This window comes from Rhea americana, unplaced genomic scaffold, assembly GCF_003343005.1.
Source record: "Rhea americana isolate MKP2758 unplaced genomic scaffold, rheAme1 scaffold_15, whole genome shotgun sequence".
NCBI lineage: Eukaryota > Metazoa > Chordata > Aves > Rheiformes > Rheidae > Rhea > Rhea americana.
In genome coordinates, this window is record NW_028185594.1 from 458,724 (window position 1) to 476,085 (window position 17,362).

The 17,362-nt window shown below is 43.0% G+C and overlaps 1 protein-coding gene across 1 annotated transcript in view; it reads left to right on the top strand.

Annotated features, from left to right (window-relative positions):
- The window catches only part of ABCA12 (ATP binding cassette subfamily A member 12), a gene marked incomplete at its 5' end in the record, with an annotated part of 89,297 nt that extends 72,510 nt beyond the window's left edge, over window positions 1–16,787 (top strand). The window contains 14 exons of the mRNA XM_085299541.1: window positions 1,941–1,995; window positions 2,953–3,130; window positions 5,057–5,172; window positions 5,833–5,992; window positions 7,336–7,604; window positions 8,277–8,487; window positions 10,167–10,276; window positions 10,880–11,024; window positions 11,448–11,582; window positions 12,932–13,035; window positions 13,325–13,417; window positions 13,868–13,973; window positions 14,665–14,802; window positions 16,020–16,787. Coding sequence (XP_085155667.1) covers window positions 1,941–1,995; window positions 2,953–3,130; window positions 5,057–5,172; window positions 5,833–5,992; window positions 7,336–7,604; window positions 8,277–8,487; window positions 10,167–10,276; window positions 10,880–11,024; window positions 11,448–11,582; window positions 12,932–13,035; window positions 13,325–13,417; window positions 13,868–13,973; window positions 14,665–14,802; window positions 16,020–16,139 — 1,940 coding nt within the window. The remainder of the gene's footprint in view (window positions 1–1,940; window positions 1,996–2,952; window positions 3,131–5,056; window positions 5,173–5,832; window positions 5,993–7,335; window positions 7,605–8,276; window positions 8,488–10,166; window positions 10,277–10,879; window positions 11,025–11,447; window positions 11,583–12,931; window positions 13,036–13,324; window positions 13,418–13,867; window positions 13,974–14,664; window positions 14,803–16,019) is intronic.
- Window positions 16,788–17,362: the final 575 nt, after the last annotated feature.

Consider the following 17,362-nt stretch of genomic DNA (forward strand, 5'->3'; position numbering starts at 1 on the left):
GGAAGAGGATAGCTCCCCCAGGGTAGTGTAAATCTACTTTGAAATACAATTGAACAGACGTTCTGTGTGGTATGTTTCTGGCAGCTAGATCTATTTGTTGTTATGACAAATAAATGACAGTTTAAGAACCATTGAAATGGCCAGATAAAAGTATGTTGTCATTTCAGCAGTTTAAAAGAGGTGCCAGTCCTGCTTTAGACGTTTGACTTAGACTGCGTATATTAAAAAAAAAAAAAAAAAAAAAACATAAAGAGCTTTTTACCCTGTCACTAAGCAAATCATAATAGCTTTTGGCTTATGTATATTGTGCTTTTTCTTCTCTCAATCCTGACCAACAAAAAAAAGAAAGCATTGAAATGGAAATTTTGACTTCTAGCCTAAGCTTCAGTAAAGAAAAATGGCTTTATAGTGAAGCATTAACAGATTAGACAGACTGTATCTCCTTTTCTCTCTCCTTTTTAGAGAAGGGAAACATTTCCTGGCTGTTGCATGTCTTTATTGGCAGCCTGAGTTTTTAATTCCATTTTGCGCACTGACAACAAGGTGGTTCACCCACAAAAATGAATTTTACGTGAAATATTTTTCTTTCAAATGTGTATGCTCAGTATAAACCTGCAGTCTCCTCCTTCTACCCATATGTCGGAGTGCTTGTTCTTAGGGAAGATAGCTCAGAATAGTTCTTCTGCCTCATGTAACTACTGAAAGTCATGCACCTGGCGGTATGGAGCTCAAATTTCAGAGATGGTGTGTTCTAGCAAATCTTTTTGATTTAATAGCAGCTAGAGGTTCTCCGTCTCTCTCTGAGAATGGAGGCATTTATTGGAGTGCCTAAATATGGATTTAGAACCTCATTTTTAGGCATATAGATATCTTAGTCTAAAACTTTTTTTTCAGATGGCAGAGGTTTGGAGACTGAGCTGTAGTTGCACAGAGCTTTGCTGGAGCTTGGGACTGGCCCAAGAGAGCCCCACAAAGTTCCTCTTACTGTTACAAGACTGTTTTTGTAGACGCAAATTGCCTCTGAACAAAGCAAATGCACTGTGATGAATGATAACTATGATACCGCTGTATTTTGGGCTATAAGTTCTCTTTTGTAAAAAAAAAAAATAATAATAATAATAATTAAAGCAGATCTTCTGAGGTGTCCACACATGAACAGAACATTTTGTCTCTTGCTGCTTATGACTGATACAAACCCATTCTTAAAAGATCTTTTTGGAAAAGACATGCATGTCACACTAGGCTAAAGGGCCCAGTAACTGAGTTTTAGGTAATTCTTTTGGATAAAGTTTTTTTTGTTTGTTTGTTTGTTTGTTTTTTTCTAGCTGCATAAGACTTGTTCAGAATTAAGTCATTGCCAAACTGAGATGAAACTGCCTGAAGTTTACTTGCTTTTATGCTAACATCTCGACAGATGCCCATGTTGAGAAAAGCATATACAATAGGAAAATAATAGTTGTGGAGAAGGGCTTTGGGAAGGATTTGTTTCTTAGGATAAAGGAATTAATAAAATGCAGCAGGATCATCAGGCAGCAGCTTTAAACATATTCACCAATCTAGAATGAGTCAGTGTTGAGGAATACAACCAGAAATACGTGAGTCTATGTGTATGCGCCTAATTTTAGGCATAGAAATGCTCTTACTGAAGTGAGCAGAGTAGTCTTTAAAGTCAGGCAGATGCTAGGGTCTGGATTTCAGATCTGCTGAGCCCCTAAGTGAAGTCAGGTACTTGGTGCATGTGGAAAGTGAGCCCTAGTAGAGACACTCACAATCCTGCCCAAGATCATACCAAGACGACAGAGCAAAAAACCCAGCTTTTTGTCTGCTTTTCTTCTCTAGCCTTAGCTTTCTATACTATCTATCAATCGCAAGAACTGGTAAAGGGGAGTTTAAGCTAGCCACATTTTTAATTTTTTCTTTTTTTCTTTTCTTTTTTGTAGGTATTTTCTTATCAGCTCACCCATATCCTGGAGGACAGAGTCAAGAACAAGTGATGTAAGATTCATTTGACTGATGCTTGAATTATTTAGCTGCAACAGAAGCGACTTACTTCCTGGAAATCATAAGCAGCCTCAATTACTATATAACTTCCTTTAAATGATGAAACTGTTCTGTTTCCTCCCTTCATTCCCACTACCCACGAGTAGCATCCTTCATGCCACAGAGACTCCTGTTAGGATTGCTACACAGAATCACATATAAATCTGAAGGTCGCAGTTACAGCATCACATGTTGTTCTACTTGGCCACAACAATAATAATTACACAATTTTTTCTCTTGACTTTTCTAATCAATATTATGCTACAATGTTATGACTCACTGCTGTCAGTGCTTCTTGTTAGGCATAATCACAGGATCACAGAATGGTTGAGGTTGGAAGGGACCTCTGAAGATCATCTAGTCCAACTCCCCTGCTCAAGCAGGGTCACCTAGAGCACATTGCACAAGATCGCATCCAGGCAGGTTTTGACTGTCTCCAGAGAAGGAGACTTCACAGCCTCTCTGTGCAACCTGTTCCAGTGCTCTGTCACCCTCACAGTAAAGAAGTTTTTCCTCATGTTCAGGCAGAACTTCTGTGTTTGTGCCCATTGCCTCTTGTCCTGTTGCTGGGCACCACTGAAAAGAGTTCGGCCCCGTCCCCTTGACGCTCTGTCTTAAGATGTTTGTGTACATTGATAATGTGCACTTTCAGTCGTCTTTTCTGCAGGCTGAACAGGCCCAGCTCTCTCAGCCTTTTCTCCTAAGGGAGATGCTCCAGTCCCCTAATCGTCTTCATAGCCTTACTCTGGCGAATATAGTACCTATTGCCATCAGCGGTCACTATGTTCAGCAAGAAATGCTGGTGCAGAATCAGGACCTTCTTGCTTGTGACCTCCGAACAGTGACTTTGCACTAAGGGAAATCTATCACTTTGACTCACTGTGTACATCTTTCTCTGCTTTTTCTCCCCAGGCTGAACAGTTTGCTTGATATCATAGTTTCAATGTCTGTTCTGGTTGGCTACTCTATCACAACAGCCAGTTTTGTGCTGTATGTGGTAAAAGAGCATCAAACTAAAGCCAAACAACTGCAGCATATTTCAGGCATCGGAATGACAAGTTATTGGGTGACTAACTTCGTTTATGACCTGGTAAATAATTCACATTCTTAAATGCACCAAGAATGGTATTCAGTAGCCGGGTGGGGAAAAGGTTCTTTATTTAATGTTGGTTACCTAGACTTATTAGTTTTATCACTTTCAAGAGTGTTATGTAGTAATTGTTCTCAAATGCATTGAAGACTATTAAATATGAACCGTAAGATTGGATTTTGCTAAGCCAAAGCATTCCTTCTCTCTCAAGTATATGCAAAACACTCAGCACGTTTGTATGAAAGCAACATAGAACAGGCTAGAGCTTGATTTAAATTTTAGCTACTTTTCTGTTAACTTGCAGGGCTGGATTAGTTCTCATGCAGGCATTATGCATCTGGGTAAGGATTTGAGGCTTGAGGCTACAGCTGTTTTGGAAATCCTGGGAATGCGGGGTGCTACATTGGCAAAGAGCTCACAGCTGATAGTCCTGTACTGGGCAAAAATCCTTGGCTAGGTTGAATGCTCACTTTAAGATTTTATATTGTCAAAGTTTCCAAGCCAAGGAAAGCTACTAATGCAGCTATATGTCTTCGAGGACCTGAGCAAGTTCCCTACTACAGCGCTGCACTGCGCTGCATAGATTTACCACCTTGTTCCTATAGATAGTTGGGCTCCCTAGCACTGTGCTGCATGATGAGGTGTGGGTATGCCCTTATACTCCCTGAAGTTGTAGTTCCCTCATGATAAAGAGAGTTAATAGCACTGCTGGAAAGCATCGCTGGGCTATGAAGATAAATATGCATGGTGTCCGTAGGCTGAAGTGCTTTGTGTCTTATGAATTACCTACAGTGCACAATGTCAAACCCACTCTTAGCTAGAGTTCTGCACGTGCAGGCTATCTCTGCTTGCGAGCTTTGGCATCGCCAGCTATGCCGTAACGGCGATCGACTCTACATATCCTACAAATTTCCACTGGTGCATTTCTGCTAGTGTCTAAAATCCCAGTAACATTACCAGTTCTTGAAAATATGAAGTCTTCAAGGGCATTTAGGTGGCCAGCCCTTGTTTGATCCAATAAGAGGTGAGGACTGAAAAATCTTTAGGAAGTGAGTACCTTGCTCTTTCTGCACAGCACCCAGCACAGCTTAGGCTTCTAGGTGTTACAATAACACCAATGCCTGCTAACAAAGCAGCCCTAGCAATGGGGTACTCCCCACTAAATATCCTAAACTGCCTCTTTATAGGAGGTTGCATAGTTGGGCAACAGCACAAATACCTCCTGCTTTGCATAAGGAATCTGAAAGGGGTCTGAAGGCAGTGCAGCTGCTGACTGGCTTGGCAAAGCAGCCCCAAGTCACTCTGCAGAAGCCCAGCGATGCAGCAGGACTGTTTCTGCATGTCTGTTCTGGGCCATCATTCTAGCACTGCATATTTGTAAATCTGTCTGTGGAAAAATCCCCAGAGTCCTTGCCACAATCAGTATTCAGCAGGCTGAAACTAATCCAGTGCTCTCGGCAACTTGATATTTCTCTGTGAATCCCTGCCAGTAAATTCTGTGAAATCCCAAAGCTGGGGAAAAGAGGAACCTCTCGAGGCAGAGGTTTGGTAGGTCACTGGCTTGACACAATGTTCTAAAGAGCAGATTTACAGGGCACAATGAAGTTGTCTGACCACAAGGCTAACAGAGAAACCCAAAGGGGTATTTTAATTTGCATCTTTTTTTTTTTTTTTTTAAGGCACTTTCTGCCCACAGTCCTGAGTGTTGAAGCTTAGCCTATTCAAACAGGCTTTAAGGGAATTCATATGCAAGTCTTAACAAAATTTGAGGAAGGCTGGGGTCCCACCTGCATTAGGTTTCCCTTAGAAAACCCAAACAGCGCTTGTGGGATGCAATTCAGACCTGGCATTTCTGCTTCTGTATAGTTGTAGAAAAATATTTAAGAATTATCATCCTAATAACATGTTTTTAATATCATTTTACAGGTACTTTTTATGGTCCCTATTGGACTCTCAATAGGAGTTATTTCAGCCTTTCAGATACCAGCTTTCTGCAACAACAATAACTTACTGGCTGTATTTCTTCTGCTGTTACTGTTTGGGTGAGTATGGAACTTAGTTATTTAAATATCATTGCACAGAGTGAGCAACTGTATTGCAGGCTGCTGTGATTTGGAATCTTAAGGAGAAATACATGGGCTTGGTTTCTGTATAGCTCTGTATATACTTGAGAAAAAGTGACTAGTTGCTCCTTCAAGGAGCAGTGAGGTGAATTGCTGTTGTCATGCCTGTTTTATTCAAAGCAAATTCTAAGTGAGGGTATAAAATATTCAAGGTCACAGTGACAGTCCAGGCTGTAAACACATGCTTATTGAACTATTGCAAAGTTTGGGATACAGAAGCATTTCAAAATCAGAAAGAGGGGTAAAAAAAGAGCAAATTTTAGATGAAACAGGAAAATTGAGCGAAACTCTCTCTCTATGGCTTTGAATACTGTACTCCCAGTCTGTCTTGTCTTTTCAGTCTGGACTACACATTGAAAACATACATCTTAAACATTTTGTCCAAATTCTAGTGGAATTTTTCCACTAGAAGCCATTTTTCCTCCCTTAAGCTCCTATAATATGAAAATCTAGTAACATGCCAAAAGAGCACTGCTTATGTAGTGTCTGAGGTAAGGATTTCTGAGCTGTCTTTAGTTGTTGGTTTTCAGCTACTCTTTGAGTTACTGTAGTATTCTCTGCACTGTTGATGATTTATAGATATGCAACGTTTTCATGGATGTACCTGCTGGCTGGGTTCTTCAAAGAAACAGGAATGGCATTCATCGTTTATGTCTGTGTCAACTTGTGTTTTGGCATAAATACCATCATTACGCACTCGGTTGTGTTTCTGCTCTCCCAGGAAAAGGCCACAGACCAGGTAGGTCTCTGCTGATGCTTCAGTTCCTCAGTTGATGCTTTGGAGTCTCCACCAGTAACTGAGTAAAGCAACAGGAGTCGTCTTGTTGAGTTTGGTGGGTTTGAATCAGGTGCTTGGTTTCAAGATTTTTGAGGCAGGCCAAGCAGAGGATGCTAGTCTCGGGATTTAAGGGGATTCTCTATAGATAGAATGTGGGGCGAATAAGATTTTCTTGTCTGTATAAATCTGCACTGCTAGAGAAGAAGTGATGTTGAGATAGGGAAGATTGTATGTATATAAAAGGAAAAAAAATAAAAGCTTGCCATGCAGAGAAGGTCAGGAAGTGAGTGTGGGTGCTTGATACAGGGTTGATGGGGACTTAACTGTTGCTAAGTTCTTGCAGCACAAATTGTGAAGAGTGACAACTAGATTTCATTGCCCCAAGTCTAAAGTGTTCTGTGTTATGCACAGCACCAGCTGTCTGTCATCTAGATCTGTAATGCAATCATCTTCTCCCTGCAAGGATGAAAAATGACTCGGAGACATTGATGTTTCCCTGAAGTCAAGCCATCTCTTAAACAGAGATTTTCCTGGGAATCAGTGGGCTGAAATGTATGTTTTGTATTTGGTTTTGTTTTTTTTTAAAGGATAATTACTTGATAAAAGAATAGTTGGATTGGAATTTGCTTTCCAGCTTGATAGTGGAACGAACCCCTGGATTTCAGAGTGTACAGTTACGTTCTTCTATCCTTCTGTGCCTCTGTGGCAGAGAGTCTCTCCATTCTAATTTATTGCCTCTCTGTTTTGCTGTGCATGCTAATCCGTGCTACTTTAGTTAGAAACGTACCAAATACCTGCATAGAGAGTTCATAACTGCTAGACCACATACTTGGCTGTTTTGTCTTGAATTAACTGGAAAAGCACTTCTGTGTCTATTAGAGCTAATTCCTGTGTTTCTGGAAATGGTTGCCCAAAGAGAACTGATAGGACTTGGGCTATGGAGGAGCAGGACTAGGGGAGCAGCCCGTGCTCCTCCAGAGAGCGGTGCTCTGCAGCGGTCTGGTGTCACCACTACTAGCTGTAGGGAAGCACAGTGCCACAATGTAGCTGTGCAGCTCAGCAGGCAATATTCAGCTCCAGCTCCTGGGCAGGTTTCTGGCTGCTGTGGGCACTGGGTAATTTTTTTTTTTTTCCTGACCTTGTACCTGTGAAATGAACTGTCTCCGGAGCTCTTTACTCTCAATTTATCTTTGCTCTGAGACACTAGCAAATCCCATTGTAATTGTTACACTTCAGCCCCACAATGAAAGCTATGAATTTATTCCATGAATAAAAATGGCAGTGACTGTGTTGCTCTTTTTTAGGGCTTGCACGACCTCGCTGAAAACTTGAGGCATGTGTTCCTTCTGTTCCCACAATTTTGCTTTGGCTATGGCTTGATTGAACTGTCACAGGACCAGGCACTGCTGGGCTTCTTAAAAGCCTATGGGGTGGACTACCCTGACAAAACCTTTGAGCTGGACAAGACCACATCTAAGCTGCTTGCCATGTTTATCCAGGGCACCGTGTTCTTTGCTATTCGTCTCATCGTTCACGACGGGATGATTCAGAAAGTCTGGAGTAATATATTAGAGTAAGTAGCCATCTGGATTCTCACAGTGAAAATAGACTAAGCTGGTTCTCGGTAGTTTGATTTTGAGCTCTCACACCTTCATTGTCAATAATGAAGTCCATGTGTTGTCAAGATACTTTGCAAACACAGAGTAAGTTTTCTCTGACAGCAGTCCCAGTACCTACCACTCATTAGAGTATGAACTAATGGAGATACAGGTTACTGGAGCCCCTCAGTAGTCCCTGCTGGCTTGAACTGTTGTTTCCTTTCAGGACTCTGGGTTCAGTGGATTGATAGTTGGAAAGAGGAGTAAGTCCACTGAGAGTCACTGTTTGCCACTGTTTGCTTCCCCCCGCCCCCAACCTGGGACCCTCACAGGGAGGAGGGAGTGCTGGTCACCAGAGCTGTTGATCACCAGTCCTGTCATCTACATTGCAAGCATTGCCACAAGGCAGGACCTGTCCCAGCTCAGCATATTTGCTGAGCAACAGAAAAAGCTTAGGTAGAAAGAGAACATGAGTGTTTTTAAACTCCCTTAATGAGGCAAATAATCAGAGAGAATCGAAACTGCCTGCACTGTGTGTACTTGCATGCCCTGGGTTTTCACATGAAGGCTCCTTAGTATCCCAAGCATGTGTGGCCATTACTGGCTGCACTTGCTAGAAGGTAAGGGCCCCTCTGCCCTTCCCCTAGATGCCTGTTTGACAGAGTGCATGGCAAAGCGTCGCTTCCGCCACCCGTGGCCAATGAGGATGAGGACGTCCAGGCAGAGAGGAACCGAGTGGAGTCCGGCAAAGCCGATTTTGATGTGGTGCAGCTCCAGAATCTCACAAAGATCTACCATCTCCCTCACAAACGCATCATGGCTGTGAAAAACATCAGCGTTGGGATTCCTGCTGGAGAGGTAAGCCAGGGTGAAAGCTGCAGCGCCTCCTGCCCCAGGGAGGGAAACTGGAACAGATCCACAGAGTCCTGCTACCTTCGCTCACAGTCCTTGCCTCAGCCCCAGCATGACTCTAACAGTTTGTTTTGCACTGACCTCTTCCTTCTGTATTCCTTTGCTTTGCACTTACTGTTTATTCATTGATTCCCTGTGTTACAGTAGTGACCAAAGGCTCCTGGTGGGTTTAGGACACCAAATGACAGTGTGAATACCCCAGAAAGAGAGAGAGAGCAAGTGGGACGGTGGTGAGGGTATACTTAGAGCAATGTGTGTCTGTGCTGTGGTTGTCCAGCACCTAACCTGGTGGGTGTATGGCAGGTCACTCTGGAATCTACTGCTATACGGTAAATGAAGACAGCAGTATTTGTCCAGTTGCAATGATCCGTTAAACTAAACTGCGTGTGAAATGGAGCAAGTAAGGATTATCTGCTTGCATTTCTCCATCAGGGTAAGTCTAATCAGTTCAGATAGACAGACACTTTCATGAATCAGGAATTAAAACTGACTTCAAAGCAGCAGTATTCTTTGGCCATGTCAGTTCAATTACCTGTAAGAATACTAACCCATGAGAAAAGAAATGACAGGCGCACGCAGGGCAGCTCTGAGACCCAGAGGAAAGTTCTCAGAGCCTCTAGAAACCAGGCCCTATCTCAGGCTTTGCAGCTAACTTGTGGGGAAGCTTGAAAACCAGCCTTGGTATCAGATTTTTTTCAACTGCTTGGATTCCATTGTGAAACCGAGCCTATGAAAGGACATCGGGTGCTAGGCAGGAGGAGAGCACACATGCATGGAGAATGTGGCACTGATTTTTCTGGCAGAGAGTCTTTCAGGGCCACAACTGGCACTGAGACTTACAACTCCTTGTAGAAGTCAGCCCACTTCCAGTTGAATTTTGGGCATCCTACCCCATCTGTCAGCAGACATGCTGGCCCTGCAGTACACCTTGTGCGTGGGCCCTGCGCACGCGGTAGGAAAGAGCCTTGGATCAAAGCTGCACTGGGCCCAGCATGCAATTTTTAGATCAACCACTCCCTATAAATGATATCAAAGTGATAGTAATTATCAGCACAATGGTGGTTGCTCATGCAACACAGAGCTGCATGTCTCCAACCTTAGCAATAAAACATGGATTTTAGCATGAGATACTAAACTATACTACAGGGAGCAAGTTCTTAATCTCATTAATGTAGTGCATTAGTGAGATTATTTGATGAAAATCTAGTGTTGCATTAAGGTTTTACCAATGACAGGACAAACCTCACTCCCGTCACTCCTATGAATAGCTCTGTTCCTGTCAATGGGAGGCTTTGCACAAACTAGATCAGGATTTGGCCTGTCAGATGGGCTTGCTATGAAAATGCATCTCACAGTAAAAGGAATGGTTCTGTTGGAGACACGTCCTTGATCCTTCATCATACTAAACAAACAGTCCTAATATAAGCTGCAGTATATTGCACCATAAACAACCTCCATTGTAATGTTCGTATGCTCTGAGTATCTCTGCCTCTTGTTTAATTCATCTTGCTCAAGGGCCCAGAGAAAAGAAGTGACAAGTTGCACTGAGTACTCGTCTCAGAGGGATACTTCTGTGTTATAAATACAGTGTGGTTACATTTCTGTGTTTCTTTCCTGCAACTCAGTGCTTTGGCCTACTTGGTGTGAACGGTGCTGGGAAGACAACCATCTTTAAGATGCTGACAGGCGATATTGGAGCATCCAGTGGAAGGTTGCGGGTCCAGGACCATTCTGGGTATGGAGGATGTGATTTCTAGGGAAGGCACATGAGCAAAGCAGCCTGGAGAACAGTTTATAAGGTTGAATGGCAAAGAAAAAGAAATGTAGAGTCTGGAACAATATAAAACATTTTAAAAGGGGAGTAAAAAAGGAACAAGGCAGGGAATCTGGGCCTTTGAGTTGCTTCCCTGGGGTTTGTATTTTGCTATTCTCTCTGCTGTTTTCGGAGGTATTTTTTCTGATTTGTTCTATTACAAATAGGGTCAGAATCAGATCCTTAGCTGAGTATGATTACGCTTCTGAGCTAGTATTTGAAGACCTGTAGAACTCATCCCAAAGTGCTCTTTGGGATGGAGTAGGCTTGGTGGCAGCTGTGCCATTTAAAGTCCTGGAAGTCATTGGAGAGTTAGGTACCAGACAGCATGGCTAACTGCTCTTGCAAACACAGTTCTGTTGCAGAACTGAGGGCCTAAAGGCCAGCGGTCTTCACGTTTTCTTTCAAGAGTTGGGGAAGGAGAGAAGGAAGAAGAAGGGGCATGTCTTTCTCTCTGCCTTCTGTTTCACAGAAGGCATTGGCAATTCAGTGTGTCTAAAATGACTTGCCAACTTCCTTACACAGGTCCTTGAATGACATTGGTGAGGCACACTGGTCTCTCTTTGGATACTGTCCTCAAGAGGATGCCTTGGATGACCTACTGACGGTGGAAGAGCACATGTATTACTATGCTAGGCTTCATGGCATCCCCGAGAGAGAGATCAAAGGAGTGAGTAACACTGGGGCTTAACTGAAGGCACATTTCAGTTGTGGGGAGCTTTTACTTTGAATTAATAAGTCTTTTAATAAAAAGTAAAGTTCAATGCTGCCAAATTTGAAATCCTGGCTTGGGGTGCTCTTGCTCAGCAGCCAGGTGGGTGTTGTGTGAAGCAGATCTCCCCTGTACTGTGGAGTCGGGGTATGGCACACAGTGAGTTTGATATTGCTTAATGGTCTGACATTAAAAGCAGATTGGTAGAAACCATGGAAAAACTTCAGAGGAAGCAGGATTGCAGGTGCTGCATTTACAAGTTTCCTGAGCCAGCTCCTAAATGATGGAGCAGAACAAAAGATTGCAAAAAGTTTTGTAATAAGCATCCACCTGGTAATTTATTCATGGACACTATTTCAAAATCAATACTTTCTCCCATAGATTGTACTCCAGCTTCTCCACAGACTAAATCTGATGGCCTACAAAGACAGAGTCACCTCTATGTGCAGTTACGGCACCAACAGAAAATTGTCAACCGCTCTGGCTCTCATTGGGAATCCGTCAATTCTGCTGCTGGTAAGAAACTGGGGACTTGTTGGGTGAAAGATGAGCCTGACTCTGACCTGGCAAGGGTACTCAGACAGTCTGGTGAAACCTTCTCTGAAACAGCCCATAGGGAGCTCTTCACATGCCTGCACTTAGCCTAACGTGCGTGAGTGTAAAGCTTAGATTCCAGTATGCACCGAAACTTGCTTTGGGGCCTAACAGAATGGTGACTCTGCTACTACTAGTATCTTCTAGAGGTCAAAAAGAGATTCTGTATTTGCCATTTGAATTTTCCTAGTTCCTGCTTGTTTCTTGATCTTGTAAATTCAAAGAGCTCTCGACTGCTTTGCACAGTCTATGCAGAAGAGCAGCATCTGAGACTCCAAACCTGTAGGAAGGTGAAAGAGCAGCTTCCCTCAAGATTAGAACATAAAATAGTATCTTCTAGATTTGTCTGTCCTCTCTGTCCCCTCTCTGCCCTCTCTTCCCTGTTCTTCTTGTGAAGTATGCCATTTCTAAAATACTCCCTTTGAAGCAGTTTTTCACTTGCTGAGTTTTGAATAGGTACAGTGATATGTGACCAGGTTTCTCAGCGTTATGTTTGATCCCTAGCAGGTACCGATCTCGCTTGCCTCAGCTTGCATCCAGTCTAGTACTTCTGCCTTCACTTCTGACCACAAACACCAGCCTTTTAGCTGGTTTTGCTGTGTACAAAATCCCAATAAAAATGGAAGGTGGGGAAATATCCCTGGTACTGACTACTGCCAGAACCCAGATTGTTTTATTTCTGCCTAATATAGTGTGTTATCCTCAACAATAACAATTTAGCACTCAAATTGGCTAACAGTTTTATCAATGCAAAAATAGGGGATCACATACCGTCTTTCATCTGTAGCTTATTGTCTCGCTTGCTTCGTCGGCATGAGAGATGCACAAAGCAAGTGCATGTGGGGACCATGTGCCAGTCGAATTTTTCATTTGAGATTGCACCTGCAGTGCTTATTGGGAATTTAAAACAGTGTGGTATAAAATGCAGAGTAGGGTTGATCTTACATGGCATTACCACAAATCCTCAAAGGAGTCCAACTGAGGCTGGGACCCTGGTGACCACTGTAGTCACTAGGGGAGTGGAGAAGCTCCAAAGGGCGGTAGGGAAGGAGGTCTTGGGCAGGCTGACTTGCCTCTGCATGAAGGGATCCTGGGATCAAACTCATAATGTGAATTAGAATAGGGCCTTTCTCACAGATCTGTACCAATGGAAGCTGATTATTGGTCATTGCAAGCAAATATAACATAACGATGAGTCCTGAAAGAATGTGAGGGTTAGGAAGATCAGATTTTGTGTGAAAGTTTGCCTTCAGTCCTGTCTTTCCCTACAGGATGAACCAAGCTCTGGAATGGATCCAAATGCTAAACGCCACCTCTGGAAAATCATCAGTGAGGAAGTACAGAACAAATGCTCGGTTATACTCACATCCCACAGGTAGGGCTGGTATGGCTTTGTCTCTGGTTTCAGGGTCTGCAAGGTATATGCAGATGTATGCAGAGGCCCATCCTTCAAACTCCCCGCTGCTTCTCACAGAGCTTCAGAGCACTGAGCTTCGGCAGGTCTGGGATTTTGTTGTGGCTGAGTTTGGGAACTCAACACTATTAAGGTGCCCCCATAGACACACACCTTAATGCTTTATGGGAAACCAGGAACGTTCTCTGATTATTATATTTTTGTTATACCTTCGCAATGACTTACTAGAGTTTCTCGGTTGTTTTTTCAGCATGGAAGAATGTGAAGCCCTCTGTACCAGGCTGGCTATTATGGTGAATGGAAGTTTTCAGTGCATTGGCTCACTGCAGCATATCAAGAGCAGGTCAGTAAAATGTACCTATTTCACTTTTATTGAATGGCATACAGAATTGCTGACGCGTGATAGCTTTGAGGGCTCAGTTCATGAGGCCTTTTTTAATAAGGCATCACAGTAAAGCGTTTTTTTGTTTCAGTTTTTTGTACTACACACTTGAAATTCTGTGTTAAATAATGTGTTTCCTGCTCACATGCAGCCTTTTTTCCAACTTAGAGATACATTCCCCTAAGTAATCTGGAAACTACGTAGGGGGGTTGAGCTTCAATTTTATTAGTATCATGTTAGCTCAGTTCCTTATTAAGATCCACCCCAAGCTAAAATCCCTGACACCACTCATGTTGTGCTCTGCCTGGATTAGACTCACCCAAATGTGTGCAACTCTCAAACCATTTCCTCTGTTTTTCTTTCCTGCTGTGTTTGTCTGTTTATCATGTTTTATTTTATTTTCTCCTCTAGGTTTGGAAGAGGATTCACTGTGAAGATGCACTTAAATAGCAACACAGTTAGCACAGAGACTCTGACACAGTTCATGAAGTCACACTTTCCAAATACATGCCTGAAGGTAAGTAGGGCAAATGGAATCAAGGGATGCTCTCTCAGTCTCTTCATGTTAACCAAGAGTATCTTGTAAGATGTTGGTAACATATTGTACACATAGATCCATGTTCTCAAAGTGTAAGGGATTCATACACACATACTTGACAGTCCTGTCAGCAGCACTGCCTGAGAGCTGGGGCACCGGAGTTCCTTGGTGACTTAATCTCAGCCAAGTGAATTTCTGTTCCTATGACTGGTTCCAATGAAGCCCGGGGCTGCATGGACATTCGCTTCATATTTAGTGGGAAATGTGTTGGTCAAGTGCTTCTGATAACAGAACCAGTGTAAAACCAGAGTAACTGAGCCATGAATCTCACCCATCACCCCAGTCCCATAACCCACTCCATGCATTAATCAAAACACCAGATTGGGAGTTGGAAATGCTGTGGCTTCCTTAAAGCTTCAGACTCTGGGGCTTATTTATCATCCCACAGTTACAAAAAGCACAGAATGACCCAACGGGGAAACCTTAGGCAATACTGGACAACAGTTTTCTCCACCTTTAGAAGCCAGAAAGAGGGAATTCTCCCTCTTTCCCTTCATTCTCCCATGATTCACCTCCTTTTTACTTTCATACTCAGCCAAACAGCCATCGGTTCTGTTGATCTTTATAGGTGGTAGTCTCTTGACTTTACCCCTCATTCCTGCTCTCACAGGATCGGCATTTCAACATGGTGGAGTATCACGTACCAGTCTCTGCAGGAGGAGTAGCAAACATATTTGATCTTCTGGAAACCAACAAAGCAGCTTTCAAAATCAGGCACTTCTCAGTGAGTCAAACAACATTAGAGGAGGTAAGGAATTAAAGATGTGTGGCCATCCGTTTGAAACTGTAAACAGGGGAGTAGACTGATGGTTACTGTAATGGACTGTTGCACACAATAGACTGTATTTTGAAAGGGATTTCTATCCATAATCCTCCTGGGGGCACTTTATCAGTACTACTCCCTCCAGATGCCTGTGCTGGTGCTAGGAAAATGCACGTAGAAAGCTGCATGTAGCGTAAAGGATCTGTTCCTCCTTTTGGCACGTTTGTGCAACTGTTGTTTCAGCAGTTTCCTGAAGGGCAGAATTGTGGATCACCCAGTGTTAGGCTTCCTGACAGTAGACTTCATCCACTGATCCTGGAAAATTTCTTGCTTTTTCTCTTTTTTGTACTGTATTTGGATTGCAAGTTCATTTAGCATTACTTCAAACTTAGCTTTGTGGTTATGCTCCTTCCATTTTCTCTTGGAAGAGCATTCCCACTGGCGTCAAAATTTTCTAGGAAACACCTCAACTATAAAGACTACCCACAGGGAAAGCATCCTGTTCAGCAGCATTGTTTGGAGCATTAGGTCGGTCCCAGAGATAGGAGCAAAAATGTAGCCCTGTAATGCTGTGAACTGTTGAACAGAGGTCTGCAGGAGGGGGTAAGGAGATCCTCAGTATTGTTTGGGGAGCTGTGGTTGTGAGAGAAACAGGCAGACATACAGCAGGAAGCCCCAGGTAATGTTTTCTGAGAAGACAGTGTAGATTTGTATATGTGGAAATGTGATCACAGAGTGATCTAGAAAGAATGTGCATTCGTGAGATACTGTTCAAATGGAAACTGTGTGATTATATGTATCTATAATATGTGAGTGTGGATGCTGAGTACATATAGATAGATGTGTAAAATAAGAATATAGATATATTATACAGTGAACAAAAACTGCTATGCAGCAGTATATCACACTATACTTTTAAAACATGAGTTGCAGGACAATAAGGTTTTATACAGGACCTTTAACTTCACATCCCTAGGTTTATCTTCGGTTGAGTGCAGACATAAGGGTATAGGAGTATGCATCCATGTATTTACATTAGACCAAAGAAGCCCAACATTTGTAATTCCAGACTCCAGCATGAATTAATTTCTGAGAACTCTCTCCAGGCTCACAGTCAAGTGAACAGCCCTCCCTCTTTTATTCATTTATATTATTAATTCTTTAGACTGTCACCTGCTGAATATTTTCCTTTAAACTTCCAGGTTTTCATCAACTTTGCTAAAGAACAAGCAGATCCTGACAGCGTGGATGCTGGTCCCGATGTGGCATCGGACAGCTGTGACACAAGTAGCCAAGACAGCGCCATAAGCTCCATCTATTGAAGGGACCCAACCACAGGGTATCAAAGGCTGGAGAATAGATGTGATGACCCCAGGGAGTTCTTCCTGCCCTGATTTGGGTGATTCTAGGATGATGGGAATAAAAAGTCATGTTTTCTTAAAGGACTTTTTCTTTTGGATATGCACGTATTTTGTTACTAGGAGCATGGTAAACAGTTAAAATTGACGTTTGGTTACAAATTGGATTGGTCTTTCCACAGGTTCTTTTTTTTCCTCCTAGTTTTTATTTTAGGATTGCTTTTATGCCTGTGAGGACTTACTTTAAATCACCGGCTCTTACTGCTGGCGACTGTTTGCTTGCAGTAGGAATGGGCGTGATGGAGCAGAAGAGCTGTTGACAGTGCAGGGTGTTTGACAAAGGTAGTGCCACAGTTGCCTTCTCTGAAAACCCACACTCTGCTCCTTGCTTGGTGACGGACTTGCTGGCTAACCGTGAGAAAGTCGGTCAGTTTTGACTTATCCACCAGTAGAATAGGGTTCCTGTTGCTGCCCTACCTCACAGGGGTGTTGTGAGGATGTAGGTGTTACGTACTGAGTTGCATATGCCGTTGGTGGGGGCCACCTTTGGTAATGACATAAAACTTATCCGTACATGTGGGTTTTGTCAGTATAAATATAATTATTTTAAAATTGGTGCTCTCAGTTGTTTTGGTTTGTTCCTTTAGTTTATACCAGCTCTATGCAATTCCTGGAATAAGCCCCTGAAGTTCCAGACAGTTGCTGGCATTTGGTACCTCAGTTCAGTAATACCTCAAGAGAGCATTTGACCTTGGAGAACTAATCTGTCGTTCGCAAATGCAGTGTCCTGTTCTTTGACTGCCAGTCAGTCTCCTTGTGGCAGATTGGCTAGTCCCGGGCCATAGCGCAGGCTGGAGCAGACAAGGACAGAGCTTCTGAGACCCAACCAACCCAGGGACGCTGTTTCGCCAACTGGCTTCTCTTCGTCCTTTTGACTGATGTTCAGAGCCTCTGCCTTCCAGCGGAAGCATAGTGCAAGGCAAGTGTATTTGTGGAAACCTCTTATATAAAGAAGTTTGCTCTGAAAGGTGTTATCTCCCTGAGCAGTGTTTCCCTTGGAAAATCCTTATATCTGCTCAGCCTCCCTCTACCAAGAGGCTCTACCCCTTCATTCTCCACCCCAGGCTCTTGACCACCCTTGTAACTCTGTAGCTGTGTTTTCCCATGTAATAAGGTGTGATTTCTTT